Raw genomic sequence first — 23556 nt, 5'->3', positions numbered from 1 at the left:
ATAGAGGTTCAAACCTTCAGAATGATGGGACAAGATGAGAAGGTTGACGCAGGAGGCTCCAGCCCCGGAGCCAAATATGGTGATTCTCTCTGGGTCTCCTCCAAAGTGTCCGATGTTCTCATTGAGCCAACGTAGAGCCTGAATCTGGTCCAGTAGCCCATAATTCCCCTTTGCGGACTGATCTCCGGTGCTCAAAAAACCTGCGGAGAGCGAGAGAGTTAGATAACAGACAGTGTGGACCAAAGGTATAAAAAGACCATGATCAATACATGTTGATCAAGATCAAGCATTCTGAGCCTGAGAAGAGCAAAGTGCATTGGTAAAATGAAAGAATGAAATAAGGCAGAGGACTAAAGCTTTAATTCGACATGCTCATTTAGAACTTCCTGTTCCTATTTGGAATGATTCCTATTAATGTTTACAATAGACTTGAATTGGTCATGAATAACATAGGCTATGTTTGGAATTGCACACTATAATATACTTATACAATGTCCTGTACCTTGCATGTTACTGAGAATTCTCTGTGTTAACAGATGACCTACAGGATGAGCTGGTTACTGTATCCCACAGTGCAATGTGCTCAAACTCATCATTTGAATATCAAGATTAAGAGCAGTTTTTTCTCATAAGTTTTGAGAAATTTTCTTGTAAAATTGAGCATGTTTATCAATGCATAACGAAAAAAAAAAATAGTAGCCACTGTTCAATATACTGCACAGTATACAGTACGTTGAAGTTTTTGAAAGAACCTTTTAAGTGAATGATTCAATGACTGAATCCTTCGGGCCACTCAGTGGTCGCCAACTTGTGATGTCGCCTACAGGAACAGTGACTAAACAAATGAGCAAACAAATCAGAACTTATTCAAAAGACTCAAATCACCCCATTAGGGTGACCACCATCAAACAAACCTAATGTGGGACCATTACTATTACCCATTAGCGTGGGGCAATGTGGGACATGTTACCAACACTAAAACACAACCTGAAGCTGTTATATAATGTCTATCTAACTTAATAAAAACATTTGTATTCTGCCTTTCAGCTGATAAAAATACTTTATTCTTTAGTCCCTTCCAGAAAACACCATTACATCACAATGTAACATAACATGTCTTTATTTTACATGTCATTTAAATTCAACATCACTGAGCCCAAAGGCAGCAGGCATCATGCAGATAACTATTTTTTTTAAACAGTTCTGACCAAGACCAACTCCGCTCCACATTTCGATTGACAGCCATCACAACCTACTAGTGACCATGTTTACTCCTTTCTTTTCAACCATTGGATAGGATTTAAAAACAGCTGTTGTATTTGTGTAAGGCGGGATGTTACTTTTGTTGAAGCGCTGTTAAATAGGTGAAAAACTACAAAAATAATAAATAAAATGCTTTCTTAAAAAGGCAAAAGAACGCATGCACGTTTTCCTAGTATGATAATTAAAAACCAACAGACTGATGAAAATGCAGGACATTTTCTCAATATGCGACGTGCGGGACAAGGGGTGAAAATGCTGTGCGGTACAATGTAAAGCGGGACGGGTGGTCACCCTACACCCCATTGCCATTTCATAAATCTGTTTATAATAGCTCAAAAACACAGAATGCCTCTTCAATTACAGTACTATGAAAGCCTTAGCAGAACATATTATTTCAATGTCAAGATTTAGGACACTTTCCCACATAAGATTGGAGTAAATGTTTAGTAAAAATAAGCATGTTTATCGATGTATAGTAGTACATTGATAAACAGTAGGCATTATTTAGTGTACTGCACAGTATACAGTAAGCAGTACATTAGTTTTTTTAAAATAATCTTTTAAGTGAATGATTCAGTGATTGAATCCTTGGCTAGGTGAACATGAGTCACCCACTGGTGAAGTAGCCTACAGGGAACAGTGAATGTACAAATGATTTAAAAGATTCTAGGTCATAAATCTATTTATAATTGCTCAAAAACATATGTGTCTAAAATTACAGCGCTATGAAAGCTTTAGCAGAACATATTTTCATCTGCACCGCTCAGTACTGTGAACCTCTGGGGTGTTGGGGTGGGTTTGATGCATTAACTGTTATCATCGCTGGTGAGAGAAGCTTTATTATCATCTTGTCAAGCCCATCTTTATGATGGGTCTAGCCGATTAGCAAGTTTAGACATTTGGACCGTTGTTCTCTGGGTAGCAGAAGCTTAAGTGCTCACTGCTCACATACACATACAGTACCATTATGGACCTCTACAAATAATACATGCTACTGCTCATTAAAATGAGCTGTATGAGGCTCTTGAGTCACGGTGTAAATGAGAACTAAAGAGCTTATGTAAGACTGTCTATTTTACTGCTCTAACTGAACTGGTGATGCACTAAAAACATGAAAATGTGGAGAGAAAAAAGGGGAATTTCAAACATATTTCACATGTCTAAGAAAGCACTCTTCAGACTGTGAAAGATAGGCTTCCTCTGGAATATTAAAAGAAATGGGGAAAAGACATAAGAGGGGAAAAAGAGATAAAAATAGACATGTACATAAAAGCTACATGCCCTCAGACCCAATATAAGAGTCAGTGAGTGTGACTGTGTGTGTGTGTTTTAGAGAAAGAGAGCATGTCAAAGAAACTAAGAGGGATGAGTAGAGAAAAAGACAAACTGCCATGTTGTTTTCAGGAGTCAGGCCTGTGAGGAAGACGACAAGCGACAACATGCGGCACATCATATCACAAACAACACACAACAGATCACAAACACGGCACCTCTACATATAAAAGGCTGTCCCAGTGTGTCGTAGATGGAGGAATACACAGAAATAGAGTTCTTTTAAAATGTTCGTTACATATGTTAAAAAAAAAAAAAAAGCTTTTGACGTCTGAAAGTCCCACAGGATGATAATGACATTGTTTTAAAGGATACCTCTGCCTCTGCTACATTCGTTTACATGCTGTATAAAATAGTAACATGTATTCATGACCGAAGGCATCATTATTCTAAACTGTTGCACTTGTTTCAATGACAAAATACACCATTCGCAGTGATTTTGCATTTATGCATCACTATATTTTAAATAATATAGCCTATATTTTTGCTCCTTTCCTTGAAAAACCACTACCATTCAAAAGTTTGATTCAAAAATACAGTTAAACATTTATACTGTGAAATATTATTACAATTAAGCTGTTTTCTATTTTAATATATTTTAAAATGTAATTTATTATGCTAATTTTTAAGTAAACATTACTTCTGTCTTTTGTGTCGCATGATCTTTCAGAAATCATTCTAATATGCTGAATTGGTGCTCAATAAACTTTTCTTATAATCAATGTTGAAAACAGTTGTGCTGCTTAATATTTTTGTGGAAACCATGATACTTCTTTTTTCAAGATTCTTTGAAAGTTAAACAGCATTTATTTGAAATAGAAATTTTTTGCAACATTATGATCGATTTTTGATCAATGAATTGCATCCTTGCACAAATTCCACCCTGACTGTTCAAACTTAAGTTATATTGCAAAATATCAAACATTATATCTGAACAAAATATCTGTTTTATTTCAGCTTTGAATATTCAGGTGATTTTTGTTGGTCACACATCAAAAAAAAAAAAAAAAAAAAAAATGGGGGGAAAAGATCTGGGGGGAAAAACAAATATGGGCAACTTTCAGCTGTGGTGTGAACATAGCCGTATTGTCTAAATGACATTAATGGGGCAGGTAACTAAATGTGTGCTAACTCACATTCTAAGCACTGGCCTCACGAGTCAAGGACAACCCCTAGAAAATGAGACAAATTACGTATTCATCAAACTGCTAGATCAGGCCACCACAGGCGAGTCCCTAAAGATGAGTGAAGTCACTGAGTGCATTACAAATACAACTGTAGTGCAAATTAGTGGGGGAAGTGTGGACGTGAGGTCTTTTTTATAATAGTTTCATATTAGGTGAGTGTGAATCCTAGAGGTTGTGAATCTGTGGCTATATTCGGAAATGTGGCTATGTTTGAGTATGCATACTTTGTGCAGTATGCACATTTCTGTAGGCAATGGATACCTAGATGACCTACTTCTGGTATTGTATCCCACAATGCAAACTGCTCAACTTAACCTTCCATATGCAGTAATTAGTACGTTAGTATGTCATTTGGAACTGTTGCTATATATTCATATAACATAGCACTAGCCAGGTTTATTAAAGTAACCTGAAGTACTATTAAAAACATGTTATTTGAAATAAAGCTGAAATAAAATATAAATATATGATGAAAAACATAAATTAAATGAAAGTTAGAAATGCAGTCTTGGCTGAAAAACTGCACTTAAATCACTAAAATTACTATTTTTAACTGGAAATACATAAAAACATAACCAGAAAAAATCTAAAACTTAACCAAAATAAATTAAACCTAAATTACAAAAGCACATAAGAAGATGGCTAAAAATTAAACTAAAATTAAAATGAAAACTGAAATATAAAAATAAAAGCTTACACAAAATATTGATATCTATACTGGTATATAAATAATACAAAAATAACACAGGCACCCACATAGTCCTAACCACATCCTATGCAGTATGTACTGTATACTACATATAATACATGAAAAAAAAAAGTATATTGCAACAGCAAACAGTAGTATGCTGTACTGCTGTCAGTATGACCTTGCCACACTGCATGTTTAAATTAACAGTAGCTATTTTCAGGGTTCGCACATATTTCTACCAATAAATTTCCTTGACTTTTGAGGCAAATATTCATGACCACATTCCATGAAACATCTGTGTGTAAAATAAGAATAAAAATCCATGTTCAAATGTCAAAACACAAAATATCTTAACTAATTAATGACAAGCTATGTGGTTTAATACAAAAACATTTATTTAAATAACCTTGTAACTTTTCAAGGTGGCAGTGGCAGAGACAAACTTTTGGAATACAAAAAGATTTTAAAACAGCTTTGCCTCTTATTTACTATTAATCTCATTGGATAACCATCAATCATCAACAAGATAACGTCCCTATTTGAATTCCCCCCCTAAAACAGCTGAGCTTATTTTTTCATTTCTGCAATTTACACCTGAGTACAAACTGCAACTGCCAGACGCTACCCCATGCCAGGGTCACAAATGAACTATTCCATTAATTTCCAGGGACATTTTTTGAGTGCAATTTTTATGATTACCTGTGTTGTCTTTTATGTCAAATACTTAAATTTAACTTTTAAAATTTTACTTAAATTTATGTCAATTACTTAAATCAGTCAGAATACTATATAGACTGCTACAAATAAAATTTCATCATTAACAAAAGCCATCTTTACACTACAAAGGAGGAACACAAGCTGCATCTGAAAAAGCATAAATGTTTATTTACACAGACTGTTTAATGTTACACATAAATTATAAAATTAACAGGAACTCATTACAGGGTCATTATTGTCAATTAATGCTCTTGATATTGTAATAATTATTATTAATGTTGATTAATAGAATAAATGCTATTGTGTTTGTGGAAACTGCATGTCATATTCTGGCTACACAGATAAAACAATTTAAGAACCATTTATGAATTATTTTAATGCTTTTTACGCATTAGAAAATGAAAACTTCACAATCTTATCAGCACGATGGATACGTTATGTTAATTAGAATAAACTTTATACAGAAAGGGAGCAGAGAATGTGACAGATCGTGAAGCTGTCCATAACTTGGGTCTAGCGCGAGTTTAAGCACTCTCACAAACACTCCTGTTAAAATCACGGAAGCTGACTACACTGCGACATGAATCTCTTACATCAAATCTGCACTTTGTTGTTTATGATGGGAGAATTTGCGAGTTTCAGTCAGAATTCAGTCAGAGAGCTTGTGCACTGAACAAAACTCTTCATTTCAGCCATGACTAATCTGAACGCCTCTGATTGGCCATCGCGTTCATAAGCTCAACAGAAACGTGTGTAATTGGTTATAATGATCAACGCTGCAAAATGAAATGAAATGAAATTGCTATTTTAACATTCCATGAATTTTCCAGGTTTTTTATGACCGTACAAACCCTGCATTTTGGTTAAAAAATGTTTTACATTTAACTTTTGTCAAGTCTGATTAAATAAGTAGTCAAGCATGATACATTGTGGGACATTGTGTATTCCATACAGTTGCACACTGCACTTTATGGCAAATGTAAAAGGTCATGGGGGAATTCCATGCATACAGAAATATGGCATACTGTGCAAAATATACATACTATATGCATCAGATATAGTAACAGCAGTATAGAAGTATGCTATTCTGAACATAGCCAGTGTTGTCTAAACCTGCTGTTCAAAGGTAAATATGTAAACATTTGTGCACCTGGATGAGTGGGAACCCCTAGTGTGGTATATCAGATGACTGAAAGTCTATGTGTGCAGCACAGCTATTGGATAAAAGGCTGATAGATGGAAAAACGTTGTTCAGGAATTGGTTGCTGGGGGTCGGTGGGTTTGACTTCTCCAAATTAACCTCCTTCTGTTGAGCTGTTTTCTGTTGCCTGGCAACCAGCCACTTCTTCTTTCAGAGGGATGTGTTTTGCAAGTGTGCAGACACAATGTTGAATGTTGCAAAAATGCAGTGATTATCCTAAACAACGGGTTGCGTCCATATGTGTAACGAAATATCATATTACAATTTAGCAAAATGATCAGTCAAACGTCTAACCCCGTGCACCGCTCTGATTCGCTCGGTAAGTTTCACTGTGAGCTGAGTGCTGAGTTGAATCTCCTGCAGACTTTGGTGCTGAGAGCAGCAGTTTGGGGCTGGACTCATGCATATGCACCACTCCAGCGAACGGCAGATCGGAGAGAGAAAGAGAGAGTGTGTTGCATGCCAGAGTAAAAGAGGAATGAGGAGGTAAGAGGGCGACGCAGGGGAAAAGATAGCTAGGTAGATAGATAGACAGACAGACAGACACAAGGCAAGCGTACTGCATATTATGACGTTTTTAGCGGCATTAATTATGGGATTTGACGGTTTGATTTATTATATAATTATATAACACATCTTTAAGGGGTTTCTTACTTTAGACTAGTCGACTAGTCAGTTACGAAACTTCCATTTAAATGACAAATTAGTTGAAGCGTACATCCCCAGTTGTAGCTCTTTTGATGTTTGTTAGGGATGCACTATCGGTATTGGCCCGATACCAAGCTCATGTACTTGTACTCGTACTCGTAAAAATACCCCCGATACCAAAGACCGATACCTCGCGTGACGTAACTGACAGAATTTTCCGTGCACAGAGACACCGGCGGCAGCAGCAGAAACAATGTCAGCCTCAGGGGTGTGGAAATACTTCAAAATTAATGATGACAACCCATACATTGCGAACTGCATGTAAATCGCGCTGAATGACAGACCAGAAGCGTTCTCTCTCGCGCGCACGATCCCAGTTCTCTCAGACAGCGCGTGATCCCAGTTCTCTCAGACAGCACGCGATCCCAGTTCTCATCAGACAGCGCGCAATCAGTTCTCCTTGCTCCAGAATGGTCAAATGCACAAATAGTTGTCAAAATGTCCATCGTGTGGAGTATTTCACGTAAAATACAGTCGGTTATGGCCACCCACGGTAAAAAGGTGGGTGAAAAAAGGATATGTGTCAGTATATCACATCCATGGATTCTGTCTTAAAATGACAGTAGCCTAATTAAATATTTGTCTTTCATTAATGTTAGTAAAACAACAAAAGATGTTAAAATTTAATAACATTTCTCATATCATGGTCATATTGCCCACTCATCCTGTATTCCACCATGAGAAATCTGGTCACCCTAGGTTGTTTACATTGGTTCACAGTGTTATGTTATAAACATTTGTTCTGTAATATTTGTTTAGCACTTTTTGAAAGGCAGGTTAAAAAAAGACGATGTTTGTTTTTGTTTTTTATTATGACTTTGGTAATTATGCCCTTTGAAGGTTATTGGACACTGTGAAATTTGTGCTTTAAGTTTGTGACAAGCACATAAAAATGATTACTTTTTTCATTGGAGTAATAATAAAGAAGCTGTCCTACATTTATTAGTCTCACTGTGTTGTGGAAAACTGCCACATCACCAAAAAAAAAAAGAAAAAAAAAAGAAAGAAATTAATAAATGTATAGGCATCGATATCGGCGAGTACCAGAAAAAAAATATCGGTACTCATACTCGGTCCTTAAAAAATGGTATTGGTGCATCCCTAATGTCTGTATGAAATTTGCTTTGACGTTCATAACCCGTTTCATCTTTGAAGGTCTAGATTTAGCGAAATTTGGTTCGCTCCCCCGTATCCTAAGCTGAATGTCTTTTCCCATGTAACAAGTTAGTCATGGTCCCACATTAACTAAACACCCTCTGGCTCAGGGTTGCAAGGTTTTCACAACAAAACCCGCCCAATTGCTACTCAAAACTAGCCTAAAACTAGCCCAATTGCATTTCAGGGGGGTCCCCCGGTAAAAATCACGTTCCGGGGGGTAAACATCATGTTATTTGGGGTTGCTTCAACTTGCGGACATGAACAACAACCTGCGGCAACAGTGTTAAAGTAGCCCACTTCCACGGGAAAACCGCAGACTTGGCAACACTGCTCTGGCTCCGCCTGTAACAGTAGACACGTCCCAAGCTCACGCTATAGGTTGAGCTGGAATATCAGCGGATATCAGAGGAACGCATAATTACCCAGAATGCTTTAATTGACCTGTCCTTGGAGTTAAACAATATGAAGCAGAATGACAAGATGAAAACACCAAAGAAGTGACCCATTAGACCGAAGTCCACTGCTGTGTTCACTAAATTCCTCTTCTTGTCATTCTAATTCAATTCAAACTCCTGCTTGTGAATTAATTGAATTCTTAAATTACGATTTTTGTCTTGTCAAGCAGTAGTCAAGCAGAACCTCAGAACCCCATTTGTCCTCTCCATTCCTCACAGTAAAATGTGTTTCTCTCACTGAAATATCTGTATCTAAAACAAGCATATTGGTTGGTGAAGTATAGTAAAAGAGTTAATCAGCTGTGCTTCACAGGGCCCCGCTGTTAGGCTACATCAATATCCCACAAACATAAAAACAATATTCTGCGTTCTGCACGGCTGCACCTTACAACAGACAACAGACAACTAACCGCCTGTTTTACCAGAGGATGTACTGCTACTGAAAGAAGAATGATGGCGAAGAGATGAGATTTAGCTTTTGACAATATTAGCCACTGGATCTGGTATGTTTGAATGCAAACTCCCAATCTGACCTTGAGAAAACATAACTATGTGCCAATATTATATGATTTTGTACAATGTGATTTGTATGAAAACATACATTTAAAAAAAAAAAAAAAAAAGTAATCATGAAGCTTACCCCTAAATCTGCAGGGTGTAAGTAGATTGTATGAAAACGTACAAATGGGATAATACAATTTCAAACAAATTAGCTACAATTCATCAAAACATGAAATAGTAATAACTGTCATGAGATTATGTTGGAACTCCCGCCAAATAGCAGCACCGACGGCTCACTTCTTTAGTCTTTGTAATCATTTACTCTGAAATAGAAATAAACAAGTGAAGTTAATCATGCTAAATCTTGGCGCTGCTCACCTGCAGCGGGTATAAAAATATGAAAATGTGCCCTCTTCATTCTGAGATCTGAGGTGGCATTTACATTTGCAAAAATCATCTCCTCCACTTCTCAGATACCAACACTGCAAACATTCATTGTTTCCCTTTGAATTTATAATTACGCGATTAGCGTCCACATCAAAAAAATGAAAGGCGTATTTCAGAAACATAAATAGCTCAAAGCAAACATCCTCGAGAGGTGTACGGCAGCGAGTGAATCATAATTCGGGGATTCTGTGCTAGCTGGTGGCGAATGGTGGAAAGTGTAAAAACTGCTGAAATAAAGACTCATGTGGAATTAGGAACCTAATTAGGGTAATCTGTTTCTTCAAATAGGAAAGATTTGATGAAGAACTGGAAGATGCAGAGAAAGAAAGCGAGTGAGGTGAGGGGATAATGCGAACAGGGAAACGCTGGAAATGCCTAGGCCCTGGTAAGAAAACGGCGCAAACATGCAAGGCCCATTGACAGCGCATTCTTTCTTCCCCAGAGTTCATTAATTAGGTAATTAGTTAATTAGTCTGAGCAGATGGTTGTGGTACACAAATCAGCAGCTCAGAGGGGCAGCTGGGTGGAGGCAGAGATGGAAGGTGAGGGCGCCTCAGATCTGCAGAAATCTTGCACATTTGCAGAGCGCTAATGCTAATGCAGCTAGCCTGATGCAGTACACAGAGCACATGTGTACTAGCACTCGCAGCTCATACTGGCCTGCCACCCCCTCCTCAGAGTGTGTGCGAGGAATATCAGATATTTGTACTTCAGCTTCGAAAACACAAAATCCTGTGCAGGTCAGAATCCAGAAACAAATGCCATGTGTGTGTGTGTTTGTGTGTTGCATTAGCATGGGTTTGAATGAATTCTCTGCTTCACTGCAGATTTAAAAAGGCACTTCTGATGGTTATTTTTAGCTTGTTCACATATCTCCCTTCTGTCTCTACTCTTTCACTCGTTCTGTCTCCCCTTCCACCTCTTCCCCTTTCTCTGGCCCTTTTTCCTTTTATCTCTCTTTCGCTGTGTAAAGGTGCATGTGCATATAGCTCACACAGCTCTGACAGTGTCTGTGTGTATGGGAGCTGGATAAAGGGTCCGGTTTTGTGCTAAACCTGCTTTTATGATGCGGAACACTGTTCTGTCTCTTTTTTTCACTTCCTTTGTGCATTTTTTTTTCCTGTTTGAAAATGCTTCATCCAATCCAATCATCCAATGGGGCTGGAATGGCAAGACACAAACGCGTAATCCTCTTCACCGCTATAGAAAAACCTCTTTAAAGCAGAATAAAGAGAAAGACTGATAATACACTGAAAGGTTACTCTTATTCATCCATGTACCAAAATTCATCACCCATGCTAATAATCATACTTTTTGCATCCTTTTAGGAAGGCGTACATGTATTTTTGTTTCTAATGTGTTCATTTTATACAGTGTGGGCTATACAACATACTCATACTAACGCTGTGGCATACTGTGTGCATTATGCACATTTTCTGTATGCATGGATTTTTTGGATGTGCACTTGCCAAAATGTGCAGTACGCATCATAGTATGCATGGCATACTGTATCCCATGAGGCACTGCGCTCTATTTGCAATGTGATGAATGAAGCAAAAGTAATGATAGCCTTTATTATTGAAATTTTTTTTTTCAAACTTTTACACAAATATAACTAAAAATGATAGAGTTATAAAATTTGTAGAGGTATAAATGTAAGTAACACTGGATAGTGCAATGATTTTAGTACAGTTTTATTTATTTGCTACAGTATGAGAGTATGAGCTAAAGATTTCATTATCAAAAACAGCTTTAGAGTTAGCAATTTTGTATTTTTGTTTCATTTTTGTACATCAATTTAAATGGATTAAACATTTTTTTTTTTTTTTTGGCATTTTTAATGTAAAAAACATCAAAAAAAAAAAACATCCAATGGCTATTTGTAACAATCTTCCACTAAAGGAGAGTTGAATGTAGAATCCATGTGTAGTTTATTTGATAAATGATAAATATGAAACAAAAATAGACTAAAGCATAACATGAACATGAATACTTGAATGTGAGAACTAGACTTGTACAGAACTTGACTATGACCATAAACAGACTTCACAAACTCGCCAAACAGCAGGTCACACAAACAAAGCTAAACAAGAGACAAAGAAAACATGGGGGCTATACACAAAGCCTAATGACTAACAAGATACACTTGAGAGTAATCAAGACGATGAACCAATGACATAACAGAACTGAGAATAACCTGACAAGACAAACCAATGAAAACATAACACATGGAGTTACATGATATAAACAGGAACCAAAGCTGTTTGAAATCGCCCCCTATACTCACATTCACTATTCCCTACATTATTCCACTAATATAGTCCACTTGAAGGAGTGAAAACAAGTGAGTGAATTCGGACACTGTGCGCCGTTAAGAGCTGCCGCTTTTGCACAGTTTGTGTTTGCATTTTAATAATTATTTGAAACTTAGCAAACTGGCAGCTCCAGTAGTAATGAAAAGATTTATCTTGAACTCTGTCATGGAAACTATGTATAAACCTTAATTAAACAATGTAATAATCAATTAAAAAGGAATTTAGACCTGTGTGATGTTACGCTGCAGCCACATTAGACCAGCATTTGGAAATAGATGGATGATTCAGCTGCAGGTGCCATCTTATGGCGAAAGTCATTCAATACAACCCTGACAGTGCATTATGGGTATTCTCTAGATGTTGCATGTACATCAGTTGCACACTCGTTACAGTTAATGCACCCAATTGCGGTGTATTATGGGATTGAATGAGTTGACCCGATAATGTTGGCTGCATCCAAAATTGCATACTCTCTTGAGTAGGTACTTATTTTGAATAAGTACTTGCTTTGCGAGCGCTAAAAAGTATGTTCTATATAGTATGAATGTAATTCGCACTACATTCGCCATGTTGCCCTTATCACCAGCGTCAGTTGCGTCATGTCACCGCCATTCACAAATCCTCTACTGTGGCCTCATGGGATAGTAAAGTCAGAATTGTGTGTACTTCAGAATCTCGCCAAGTAGTAGGTCGTCCGGGGACATTCTGCCTACTCTTTTATGAGTATTGTGAATTCAGACATACTTCTTTTGTCACATACTGTTTTTCGCCAACTATATAGTAAGGAAGTATGTGATTTCAGATGCAGCCCTACACTATGGTTTCGGACATGATATTACGCAGCGCCTGAAAATAGTTCCCAGCTAGGTAACTTCCAAAGTGACCGGCACTAAGTGTGTGTATATACCTATATCTTCTGAATCGTCTCTCACAAATGTCTCCATGGTTGCAAGGCACGCTCCCTGTGCAAGCAGGTGGTCATGTTGGTTATGGTAACGGAAGTTAGCCTATTTTCAGGTGCTGCGTAATATCATTGCACCTGCTGCACCCATGGTATGGCAGCAAAGTTCCTTGATTATTACGCCGGAATGAGAGTATAGTTCCTAGCCATATCGGCCTAGAAAATAGAGTCAAGTTTTAAACAGGAAAAATATCGAAACTCTTTGGTCATTTTTGAGTGAGATGCTAACAGTCTAATCAGATTCAATGATGTATGCTAAGCTGCAGCTAAAAGTGCTACGGCCAGACCTGGAGATCGGCTGAATGGATTCGAAAACGGTAAAACTCAACTGTTTAACTCTAGGGGAGTTGGAAAATGAGCCAATTTTCAAAAATAGTGGCGTGTTCCTTTAAGCATTTTGAATGTACTGAGTTACAATGACTGTTTGGTTGAAATAATGCGTTTTCTGATTAGGAAAAATAATCCTTTTAAACCCTTTTAGAGCAAATACATAAACACTATAGACAAACAGTTTTTTTCCCAATCATACTTGATGCCACTTGACGAATTAAACATGCAAAATAGTTAAGGTCTTGTCACCAAAATGTTGCATAATTTATCCCATACTTTTTATATAAAAAATGGTAGACCATATTCAGCACAGTATTCATAGCACACAAATATCCTAAACATGGAACCTCTCTTCTCTATTCGCACCCCAGCCGATTTGAGAATCTTTTGATCATTGTATTAAATAAACACACTAGAGAACACACACAGGCCAAAACTACTCCACTTACAACTTTGACTGTGATTCCCTCAGATCACTTCATCTCCACGGGGAACTGTTTCATTTACCTTCTTAGTCTGTTTAGATTTATATTCAATCTGTCATTCTTGAAGGTAAACTCACTCTGGCCTTCTGCATTCATTATGCGTTCATGGAAAACGGGAGTCATCTCGACTCACAGAATGCTGTGCAGAAACGGCCCAAACACACAGGTCTCTCACACCATGTGTGAAACATTCCTCACAAAATCTTTGTTATGATACCTAAACCAAGCTTGAAACTTAAGCGTCATTACTAACAGCTTGGAAATGCAGGCATAATTGGGTCTTTTTTTTTTTTTTTACAGTTTAGTGCCACTGAAAGTGGAATATAGGCTTTTACTTCTCCCCGATTGGGTTACTGTAATTCTCATATCCTAAAAAAACACTTTTCAGTATCTTTAAATTGACAAAGAGCAGTACTCCACTTCTAGAGTTTCGGCCGTTTCTCCTTCCTGATTAAATTACTGTAACTCTTCTATTCCAGATGAGGTCACTTAATGTGTTAAAGTTGAAGTAGAGCAGAACATCACATCTAGATGCTAATGACTCAAAAATACTCTGACAACTCAAAATGAAGAGAATAAATCAATATTCTTCTAAACCTCTCTGATGGTTTCACATCATTCACAAAATAGATTTATAATTCAATAACCGAGCTCTAAACAGTCGAACCACCGCTCAGACACTCTTTACACTATAACCTTTTCAACATTCTTCAGTTCTCAGAAAAAAAAATGCCACGTTCACATGGAGTTTTGTGTTGTACGCATGACTCAAATGCTCCACTCTCCACCCAGATATAAAAGCTGCTGTCGGTTAATGAAGATTTGATGGATGAACTAGAGGCTCGATTAGACTCATCAAAAGTGATAAGACTTTTTAGTTTTATGGACGTCACCATCTTTGATATTACTTTGGTCACAATCATTACTATAGTTACTGGTGATAGAATGTGGGCTTGACTCCTGTTGCACATCCATACAGACAGTATTCGAGATGCTACTGTATGTTTTGTTTGAATGAGACATTTCGAGACTCACACCTCTAAGTACATGCAGTTGTCAATCCCAAAAACTGACAATGTGAATATAGCAAAAAGTCTCCTTTATAGTGAAAAACCAGTCCAATAATGCAGAAATGCAAATGAGAATAGTGTTCTTTCTAAAACATAAAATACAATTTTATAAGTTTTGACTTACCGTATTGTTTATTGAATGAGCTTAAAATTCAAATATGTGAAGTTAATATTATGTGAACTTAAACATTAAGTTTATATATTACAAATGTAAAAAAACTGCACAAACGTTTACACTAGGGGTGGGGGAAAAATTAGATTCTTAGATGCATTGCGTTGCGGACGATTCTGAATCGATTCACATATGTCAAAAATCGATTTTCTAAATGTTAATTGATAACGTAATGTTGACGGAAAGCAAAAGGCGGAACTTCTACGATCAAATTCAGCTTACGATGCTTTTTGGAAACACAACCCAAGCCAAAATATATGCAAGTTGTGTTATTGCTATATTATTAATATTATATAATATTGTTATATTGCTTATTGCACATAACAGGAGGATGTCACTTAGAAGTCTATTATTTTATGTTAGTGATTCAGAATATGCTTAAGTCTGTATTAATTTACTACAAGTATGCTGCTACAGGCACAAATTTCTTTTCCTGTTGGTTCTTTACAATGCTGGGGCATATGCTGGCAAATGTAACCTTCAGTTGACTTGCCAAATCACTTCCATTTGTTTTATTAATAAAATATATTAGAAGTAATTCATTATGGCTCATTACAAATACTTTGCTTTAAAAGTACCGAGTAGTCACACAGTGAGAAAAAAAAAAATCTGTATAGAAAAAAAAGATGCATCGATAATCGTTTTATCATTGCATCGCAGCCCTCTGAATCGGAATCGAATCGAATCATGAGGTGCCTAGAGATTCCCACCCCTAGTTTACACTGGAAATTTAAAAGGAATCATTCATCCACAAGCCTTCTGAAGCAACACTATATTGCTTAAATCTTATTTTCATTTACTTGCATTCAAAACTGGCATGTCAAGACATGTTGTGGAGGCTTTGGCATGAGAACCAATGACATTTGACTTTACTGATGTTAAATCTGGTGCAACATGACTTGACGTGCCATGTTTAAAATATATCAATGAGATTTGACAGTTATGATGGAGATTTTCAGAAAACGTTGGCATTTTTATGGGGCTTTTCATTTCATTTTTGGAGCTTGACAGTCCCTCTTGCCATTTAAAAAGAACAGCAAGACCATTCTCAAAAATGTGCCAAAGAAAAAGACCATCATACAACTTTGGAACAGTAAATGATGACTGAATTAAATTTTTTTTGGGTGAACTATACTTTAAATTACATAAAAAATAAATTAATAACAACTATCGCATGACAATAACAACAGCAATAATAATAATTAAAAAAAACAATGTTGTACTTACCCAGAACACCCAATCTGTAGTTCATAGTGACAACAATCACGTTTCCATAGGCAGCAAGAACGCTCGCATCAAACATGTTTCCTGTCCCCTCCATGTATGAACCACCATGGATAAACAACATCACAGGCTTCTTCCGACGATCCCTAATATCTGTGTAAAGCATAAACATGGATACATTTTTTTGAGCACAACATATATTCAATACAAATGTTGCAGCTTCATTGTAAAATAAACAGTAATGATCTGCTTAGTAGATAAACTGTGATAAAGCCTGATATTATGCACTTGATATATGTGTATATATATATATATATATATATATATATGTATAACATATTTGTTATTTTTTAACCATGCACATTAAATTGACAATTAAATTAATAAATATACAGTTCTTATACACTACCATTCAAAAGCTTGGGGTACAATGTTTTTATGTTTTTGAAAGACATCACCAAGGTTAATTTATTTAATCAAAAATACAGTAAAATTGTGAAATATTATTACAGTTTAAAATAACTGTTTTATATTGTAATATACGAATTTTTGTGTCATTTATTATGTCACAATCCTTCAGAAATCATTCTAATATGGTGATTTGGTGCTCAGGAAACATTTCCTCTCATTATCAATGTTGAAAATAGTTCCTTAATATTTCTGTGGAAAGTATGACTTTTTTTCAGGATTCTTTGATTAATAGAAATTTCAAAAGAACAGCATTTATTTAAAATAAAAATCTTTTCTACCATGATAAACATCTTTACTATCACTTTTTTATCAATTTAATCCATTCTGAATGGTAAGTGTATATAACATCACAGATATAGAACTATATATTAATGCATTCATTTCAATTGAAAAATACGGTTGGAATAATGTTTTGCAGCATTTTAAATCTGTATTTGGCAAATGAATAAGGTGCATTTTAGGCTTTATTTAGTGTGCAGTTGCTTTCTTTAGTCAGAGGATAGGTTATGAATTGAACACTAGTTGTATACTGTATACTGCAATCATGGAGCAGTATTAGTGGAATTAGTGATGTGTTCCCGTTTGACGGTCAGATGAAATAATGAGTCAAGAAGGAGATGGTAAAAATAGTAGTTGATATTGCTTCCAGTTCACTTGTCACTCTTAAAATAGAAAGTCAAGTTGAGCACAGTGCATTACAGTACACAGTGCAATATGTTCTGTTGTATACTGCATATAATGACAACTTTAGTAGGTCATCCGAGTATACAAATGCAAACACTGTACTGTATATTGCAGAAATAGTATATTAGTACATGATTCCGAACATATCCTCAATCGTATTCTCACACTCTGGGATCTTTTGGCACGGTCTGCCTCGGATTGGCTAATCATTTCTGCACTCTGCTGGCATAGTCTGTCTGTTTCTCTTCCAAAACTCTGTTGCTCTGATATTCAGATGTATCCCTCTATCAGTTAGTACAGTCTGTGTGCGTTCTCTCTCTCTCTCTCTCTCTCTCTCTCTTCTCTGTAAATTTGGAATACAAAAGCTCTGATAGGTCAGACTGGTTCTGACAGAGCTTTGACTCTCTCAACAATTCCAGCATCTCATGTCTTGGATCCCCCTCTAGATGCTGCATTGGTACCTTTTGCGCTCCCTTGTGTGCTTCATTGGTACCTTCTCTGTCCTTCGACCCTTCTAAATTCCCCCATCTCAAGTCTCCAGATTGGTTTATTCTGTCTCTTTTAGATTCACATCTATATGTGCTGCTTATTGGTACAGGTTTTTTCCCCTTCGCTTTTCTCTTGCAGTGTGTTTGAGCCGCACATGCTCATGCATATATACATATGTTCTTGAGAAGCTTGTGTGTGTGTGTGTGTGTTTAAATGGAGTGTGTGAGGGCAGTCAGAGATGTCCAGTTAGCCAGTGCTTCTGCGGTGTGCAAGCGCTGTAGATAATTCATATGAAAACCAGACCATGCAGAAACATAAATAACTACCACGACATCTGTTTACCCCGAGAGAGAAGGAGGGGGGTCTGAGAGAAAGAAAGAGTGTGGGTGAGAGAGATGGGAGAAATCATAAAAGCGAGAGTGAGACAGATTAAGAGAGAGAGAGAGAGAGAGAGAGGGAGAGACGGCTGGAGTGGCAGTGAGAGAAAGAGAGAGAGACAGGAAGAGATCGAGATGTGAAAAGGAAATGGCACACAAAAGAGAATAAAATAAAAGTTACACAGACCAAGGTCCTTTCACGGACACACAAAATCACACACACACGGGCAGCTGTGATGCTGAGTCGCTATGGAAACTGCCTCATCTCTCTCTCTCTCTCTGTCTAATAGAAGCTCACCAGCACTGACTCACTCATGCCTGTTGCCACGGAAACAAATTCTACGCACGTATTTGCACGCCCGCCTGCATCACCACCTGAATCTCGGGTTACAAACGCATTACAGCGACTGCACACTCACACACACACACTTTTTCTTCTTAATATTTGCACACACACAAACACCTTTGCTTGTAGACAAACACACCTCTTTATAAAAACACACACATATATAATACAATGAGCACATCTGTTTGTTCAGCACACACACACCTATGTGCGATCACGCATGAACATGCTCACATACTCGTGCACAAGTACGGGCACTTGTATAAACACATTGCTGGGGTCTCTTGAATACCGAGACCACTGATTTTCCAATGGATATATAAACAAGTTCAATTATCCCAGAGGATCTGTTTTAGATGCACAGATATACACAAGACTAATATTAGACTGTTAGATTTTCTTCCTGGCTTTCATATGTGTTGTTTCACACTCTCAGTGCAAGAGTTACTTGGTAAACGTCTGTGTTTCATTGGTGCCACTGAAGCAATGACACCAATGATTCGGCCAATCAGATAGGACTGTGTGGATCAGGTGTGCTGTTATGGCAGTGTGCTGTGAACAGTCAATCAGCTGATGGGAAATCTTTATCAGGATGGAACCGCTTTTTGTGTCACTATGAGGCGACTTGGATGCCCAAAGGAAAGAGGTTTTATTTATTTATTTTTGAAAAAAATTATTATTTTTATTCAGTAAGGATGCATTAAATTGATCAAAAGACTTCTAGTTCTAAAAGTCGCCGTAATCTTTACTGACATTGTCCATAATTATTACTGAGATGACACATTCGGACGGGACTAAAATCACTGAGAAGCTCTGGTAATAATTACTTTACCCCACCTCTCCATGTAAAACTAGTCCCATCCGAATAGGGCTTTAGACTGATTTCTGAAGGATCATGTGATACTGAAGACTGGAGTAATGAGGCTGAAAATTCAGCTTTTCATCGCAGGAATAAATTACATTTTAACATATATTCAAATAGAAAAGAGTTACAGTTTTACAGTATTTTTGATAAATAAATGCAGAATTGGTGGGTATAAGAGGCTTCTTTCAAAAACATTTAAAAAAATCTTATCGACTTCCAAGGTTTGAATGGTAGTGTATTTCTTCTGAAGTTTCAGAAGAAATCTTAAAGATGTCTCAAACTAAACTCAGATCTTCCAAGATGCAAAAGCTGCAATTGATTTCAATATGAACCTTTCTCATCAGATTATTTGAAGACCAAATAATATAGTTGTTATTCACATTAATTTTATTGGTTTATGTCAACTATTGTTTCATTTTAATTTCCTTAAAGGATATTTAGGAGAAGCAAAGGTGATATGTATTTAAAGCATAACAGAGAACTCTAATGGCGCTTTTCCACTGCATTGTACGGAGAGCCATACCGATACTAAAATGTGACGTGTAAACACTGCAGACCGCTGATTGGTCACAGAGAATCTTCACTACCAGCGTCATTGGATTTGAAACACAAGACACCAAACCGCTAGATTTAAATAGCCAGTAACAGCCACTGCAGTATCATTTGTTCGCATGACTTTTTTAAATGACTTGCTTTAAAGGACCGTCACATGCAACTTGAAAAAAGAAACTGCTGTTTCGTGGTCAGTGCAGACGCTCCTCTCGTTGGTAGCTGAGGAGCGGATCCATGGCAGTAGAGGCGGCGCAACTATAATGATCAGTCTATAATCCCACCTATTTTGAAGCGGTACTAAACTGCAGTGGAAAAGCAAACCGAAAGTAAAGCGAGCCAATCCGAGTAAAGTCGTACCACACAATGGAAAAGCGCTATTGTCTATGTTTTCTAAACATTTTTTTGACTGGGTGGGTCTGATATTACCAATTTTTAATTGGTAAAAAACCCGTAAGTCAATGTTTAATCAGGAAAAATGCAGATGTAATTTGATTGTACTGGCATATATGCAAAAATGTTATATTTTTGGTGTTCTTTATGCCTTTATTGGATAGGACAGTATAGAGGGTAGACAGGAAAGCACAGGATGGAGAGAGGGGAACGGTATCGGCAAAGGACCTCAAGCCAGGAACCGAATTCTGTTCGCCAGAGGCGCAGTTGGCTAGATGGCGGAGCGCTGCCCACGAGGCTATCGGCTCTGACGCATCTATGTAAATATTAAATATTTCACTCAATCTCATGTCATTCATAAGGAACATAAAAGGAATCAATTAGCAGAATGTCCAAGCAATTATTTGCGATACATTGAAAGTGAACGGTGACCAAGACTTGTCATACAAGATGCTAAGGGCAAGTTTTCAGCAAATTTAAATTTGGTTCTGGTTGACTTCAGAAGACATGGAATATAGCAAACGGGTCATGTGGACTGCTTTTATGAAGCCTATTTGAAGCTTTAACAGACTCTGATCCGCAATTCACTTTCATTATATGGAGCAGCTTGGACGTTCAGCTAAACATATGCTTTTATTCTAAGGAAGAAAAAAAACAAGTTTGGATCTACATGAGAGTGAGTAAATAATGACCGAATATTCATTTTTTTGGTGAACGATCCCTTCAATGTCAATAATAATGAATAAGTGTTGAATCAGATGCTGTAAAAGCAGATTTCTCCAAGCTGAGTTTTTTTTTTTTTTTTGCTGCAGTATTGAGATATTTTTTTGTGCGATGCATCACAGAGAAGCACATAGAATCCACAAACATCTTATCTGGGACAACCCTGCTTACGAATCCATGAGTATAATCTTTGTGTGTGTGTGTGTGTGTGTGTGTGTAAGAGCAATGGAAGAATGGGGAGACACAGGAAGAGAGAGAGACCGTATGCAATGCGTTAGCCTCAATATGGGATGGAAAGAGTCCGAAATAGAGAGAGAGAGAGCAAGCACAACACTCAGATCCTTTCAACAGAGGCCTTAGTATCCTATTCGCTTCAAAACATCCTCAAAATACAAGAACGCTATTCTGTCTCTCCTCCTCCAAGCCTGCATCTCTCTCTTCCTCTCCTATGCCGCACCTCCCCCTCCATTTCTCTCTGATCTCCTGCTTTTCCTTCTTCTCTCCCCCTCTCCTCAACTCTTTGCCTTCATCTTTGTCTCTCTGCTCTCGTTATGGGACTTCACTCTCCATCTTTTGTTCTTTTCTGTCTGGGCATTTCTTGACGTTATTTACAGGAAAATTAAAGCAGAGAGACGGTGGAATGGGAACGGGATCATGACACGACGGATACAAACCCGGGTCTAGCCAACGATACAAGCCAACGGCTCTCATGTGTCGTGAGCAAGCGCACTACCTTTTGCACCACGACCATCCCTCCCTTCTTGTTCCTGTCTCCCACCCACACATCCTCTCTCACTTTCAAAGCTCCATGAATCTTATTTCATCATATACTCGTCTTTATCATGACAGTTTTTTTAGCGATCTCTCCCCCTCCATGCTCTTAAATTGGGGATCTGAGTGTTCCCCCTCTCCTCCTCTTTTTCATCTCTCCTCTCTGTCATTCTCCTTCTTTCCTCCATCTCTGCTGTGCGTTTCCTCTCCTCTTCTCTCCCGTGTTCAGAGACGCAAAATTGGATTAGCTGGCAGTGTCTCTATTTAAACCTCTGCAATTAGAGACGCCCGAAATCCGAGAACTCAACGCAATGAGTGCGAGCCCTGCACATGCAGAGGCATGTATGCTGTAAAGAATGATAGTCATTTTAAATGGAAACAGCATGAAAATAACGATACTGTAAAACCCTGTTAATTGTTTATTTGATGAAACAAAAGCTATAATTTTACTAAAATGCGGTTTAAATGATGTTTTTTGAAAGTAGTAAGTAGTAATTACTGTTGAAAAGCTATATACATATATATATATATATATATATATATATATATATATACAGTGCTTCCCACACATAGACTTTACTTGGGCGGGCTGCCCAGGTATACTAACGGACGCCCAAGTATATTTGGAGACACATTTATGCTTTTATTATTTTTATCCTCTTATACTTTTGTATCCACCCAAGATAATGAAACCATCCGTGATCGATTAACTAGTGAAAAATCTCCCCTCGCCCTACGTGTTTCGTACCTGCTTGTTACGTGTGCGTCAGAACTGTTTACTCCCACTGACATTTCCACGTGCGCTGCAGAGATGCGGTGGATATTTCACAAAGAGCGTTGCATGTTACAAAGTCACAAGGCGGCGTTGTTGCACGTTCTACAGGCTCGCGCAACAGCACTTCAGACTGCTTTTAAGAGATTCTCAATCAATGAAAAGTGCAGATTTATGGCAAGCGATTGCTAATGAACTCAAGTTGATGAATTATTACAATGTTTACTTTATGGCCTTTATATAAAATGTTTTAGACGATTGTAAGAATCTGAAGGATCAGCCCGCAATTGTGTAGACATTTCAAAATAAGAGTCCCGGTGTGTTTCGGGCTTGTTTATAATTAAAAGTCACACGCTAAGTTTTTTTTTTTTTTTTTCTGGGGATTATTGGTATTTTGGTTACACAATAAATTGTATTTAATTTTGCATAATTTACGATGCATAATAATGCATACTATTAGTATGTAATTAAATGTAATAGTATGCTATGTAATTAAAATTAATTTCAATAAATAAAAATACTGTTAAAAATCACACATTATTTGTTTGTCACATGTAGTAGACCATTTTTGTGCCGTGGGCCATTTTTTGTGCCACCGCAAGTATATTTCAAACCTGTGGGAAGCACTGATATATATATATATATATATAAATAAGGACTGTCAACGTCAATGCGTTAATGTATGCGATTAATGATTAATTCAAAATCCTTAACACGGTAAAATAATTTAATGAAAATAACGCAAATAAATTACTGGAGCACGTGAAATTGTGTCATTAACGTAATTTACGTTACACAGATAATCTCACGAGTTTATCACACTAAGCATCTACAATGGAGCAAGCACCTCTAACCCTGGAAACACTATTTAGCTTCTCTGTTTGCGATCGGATCATTTT

At 37.2% G+C, this 23556-nt stretch overlaps 1 protein-coding gene across 3 annotated transcripts in view; it reads right to left on the bottom strand.

Moving 5' to 3' along the window:
* nlgn2b (neuroligin 2b) overlaps positions 1–23556 on the bottom strand; it is an 86925-nt gene that overhangs the window by 10366 nt on the left and 53003 nt on the right. For all 3 annotated transcript variants that reach the window (XM_051910629.1, XM_051910630.1, XM_051910631.1), the window contains 2 exons: positions 16221–16370; positions 15–200 (listed from right to left, as the gene is read on the bottom strand). In XM_051910629.1, coding sequence (XP_051766589.1) covers positions 15–200; positions 16221–16370 — 336 coding nt within the window. The remainder of the gene's footprint in view (positions 1–14; positions 201–16220; positions 16371–23556) is intronic.

Source organism: Ctenopharyngodon idella, chromosome 10, assembly GCF_019924925.1.
Source record: "Ctenopharyngodon idella isolate HZGC_01 chromosome 10, HZGC01, whole genome shotgun sequence".
In the NCBI taxonomy this organism is placed as follows: Eukaryota; Metazoa; Chordata; class Actinopteri; order Cypriniformes; family Xenocyprididae; genus Ctenopharyngodon; species Ctenopharyngodon idella.
This window is presented reverse-complemented; position numbering and strand designations above follow the sequence as displayed.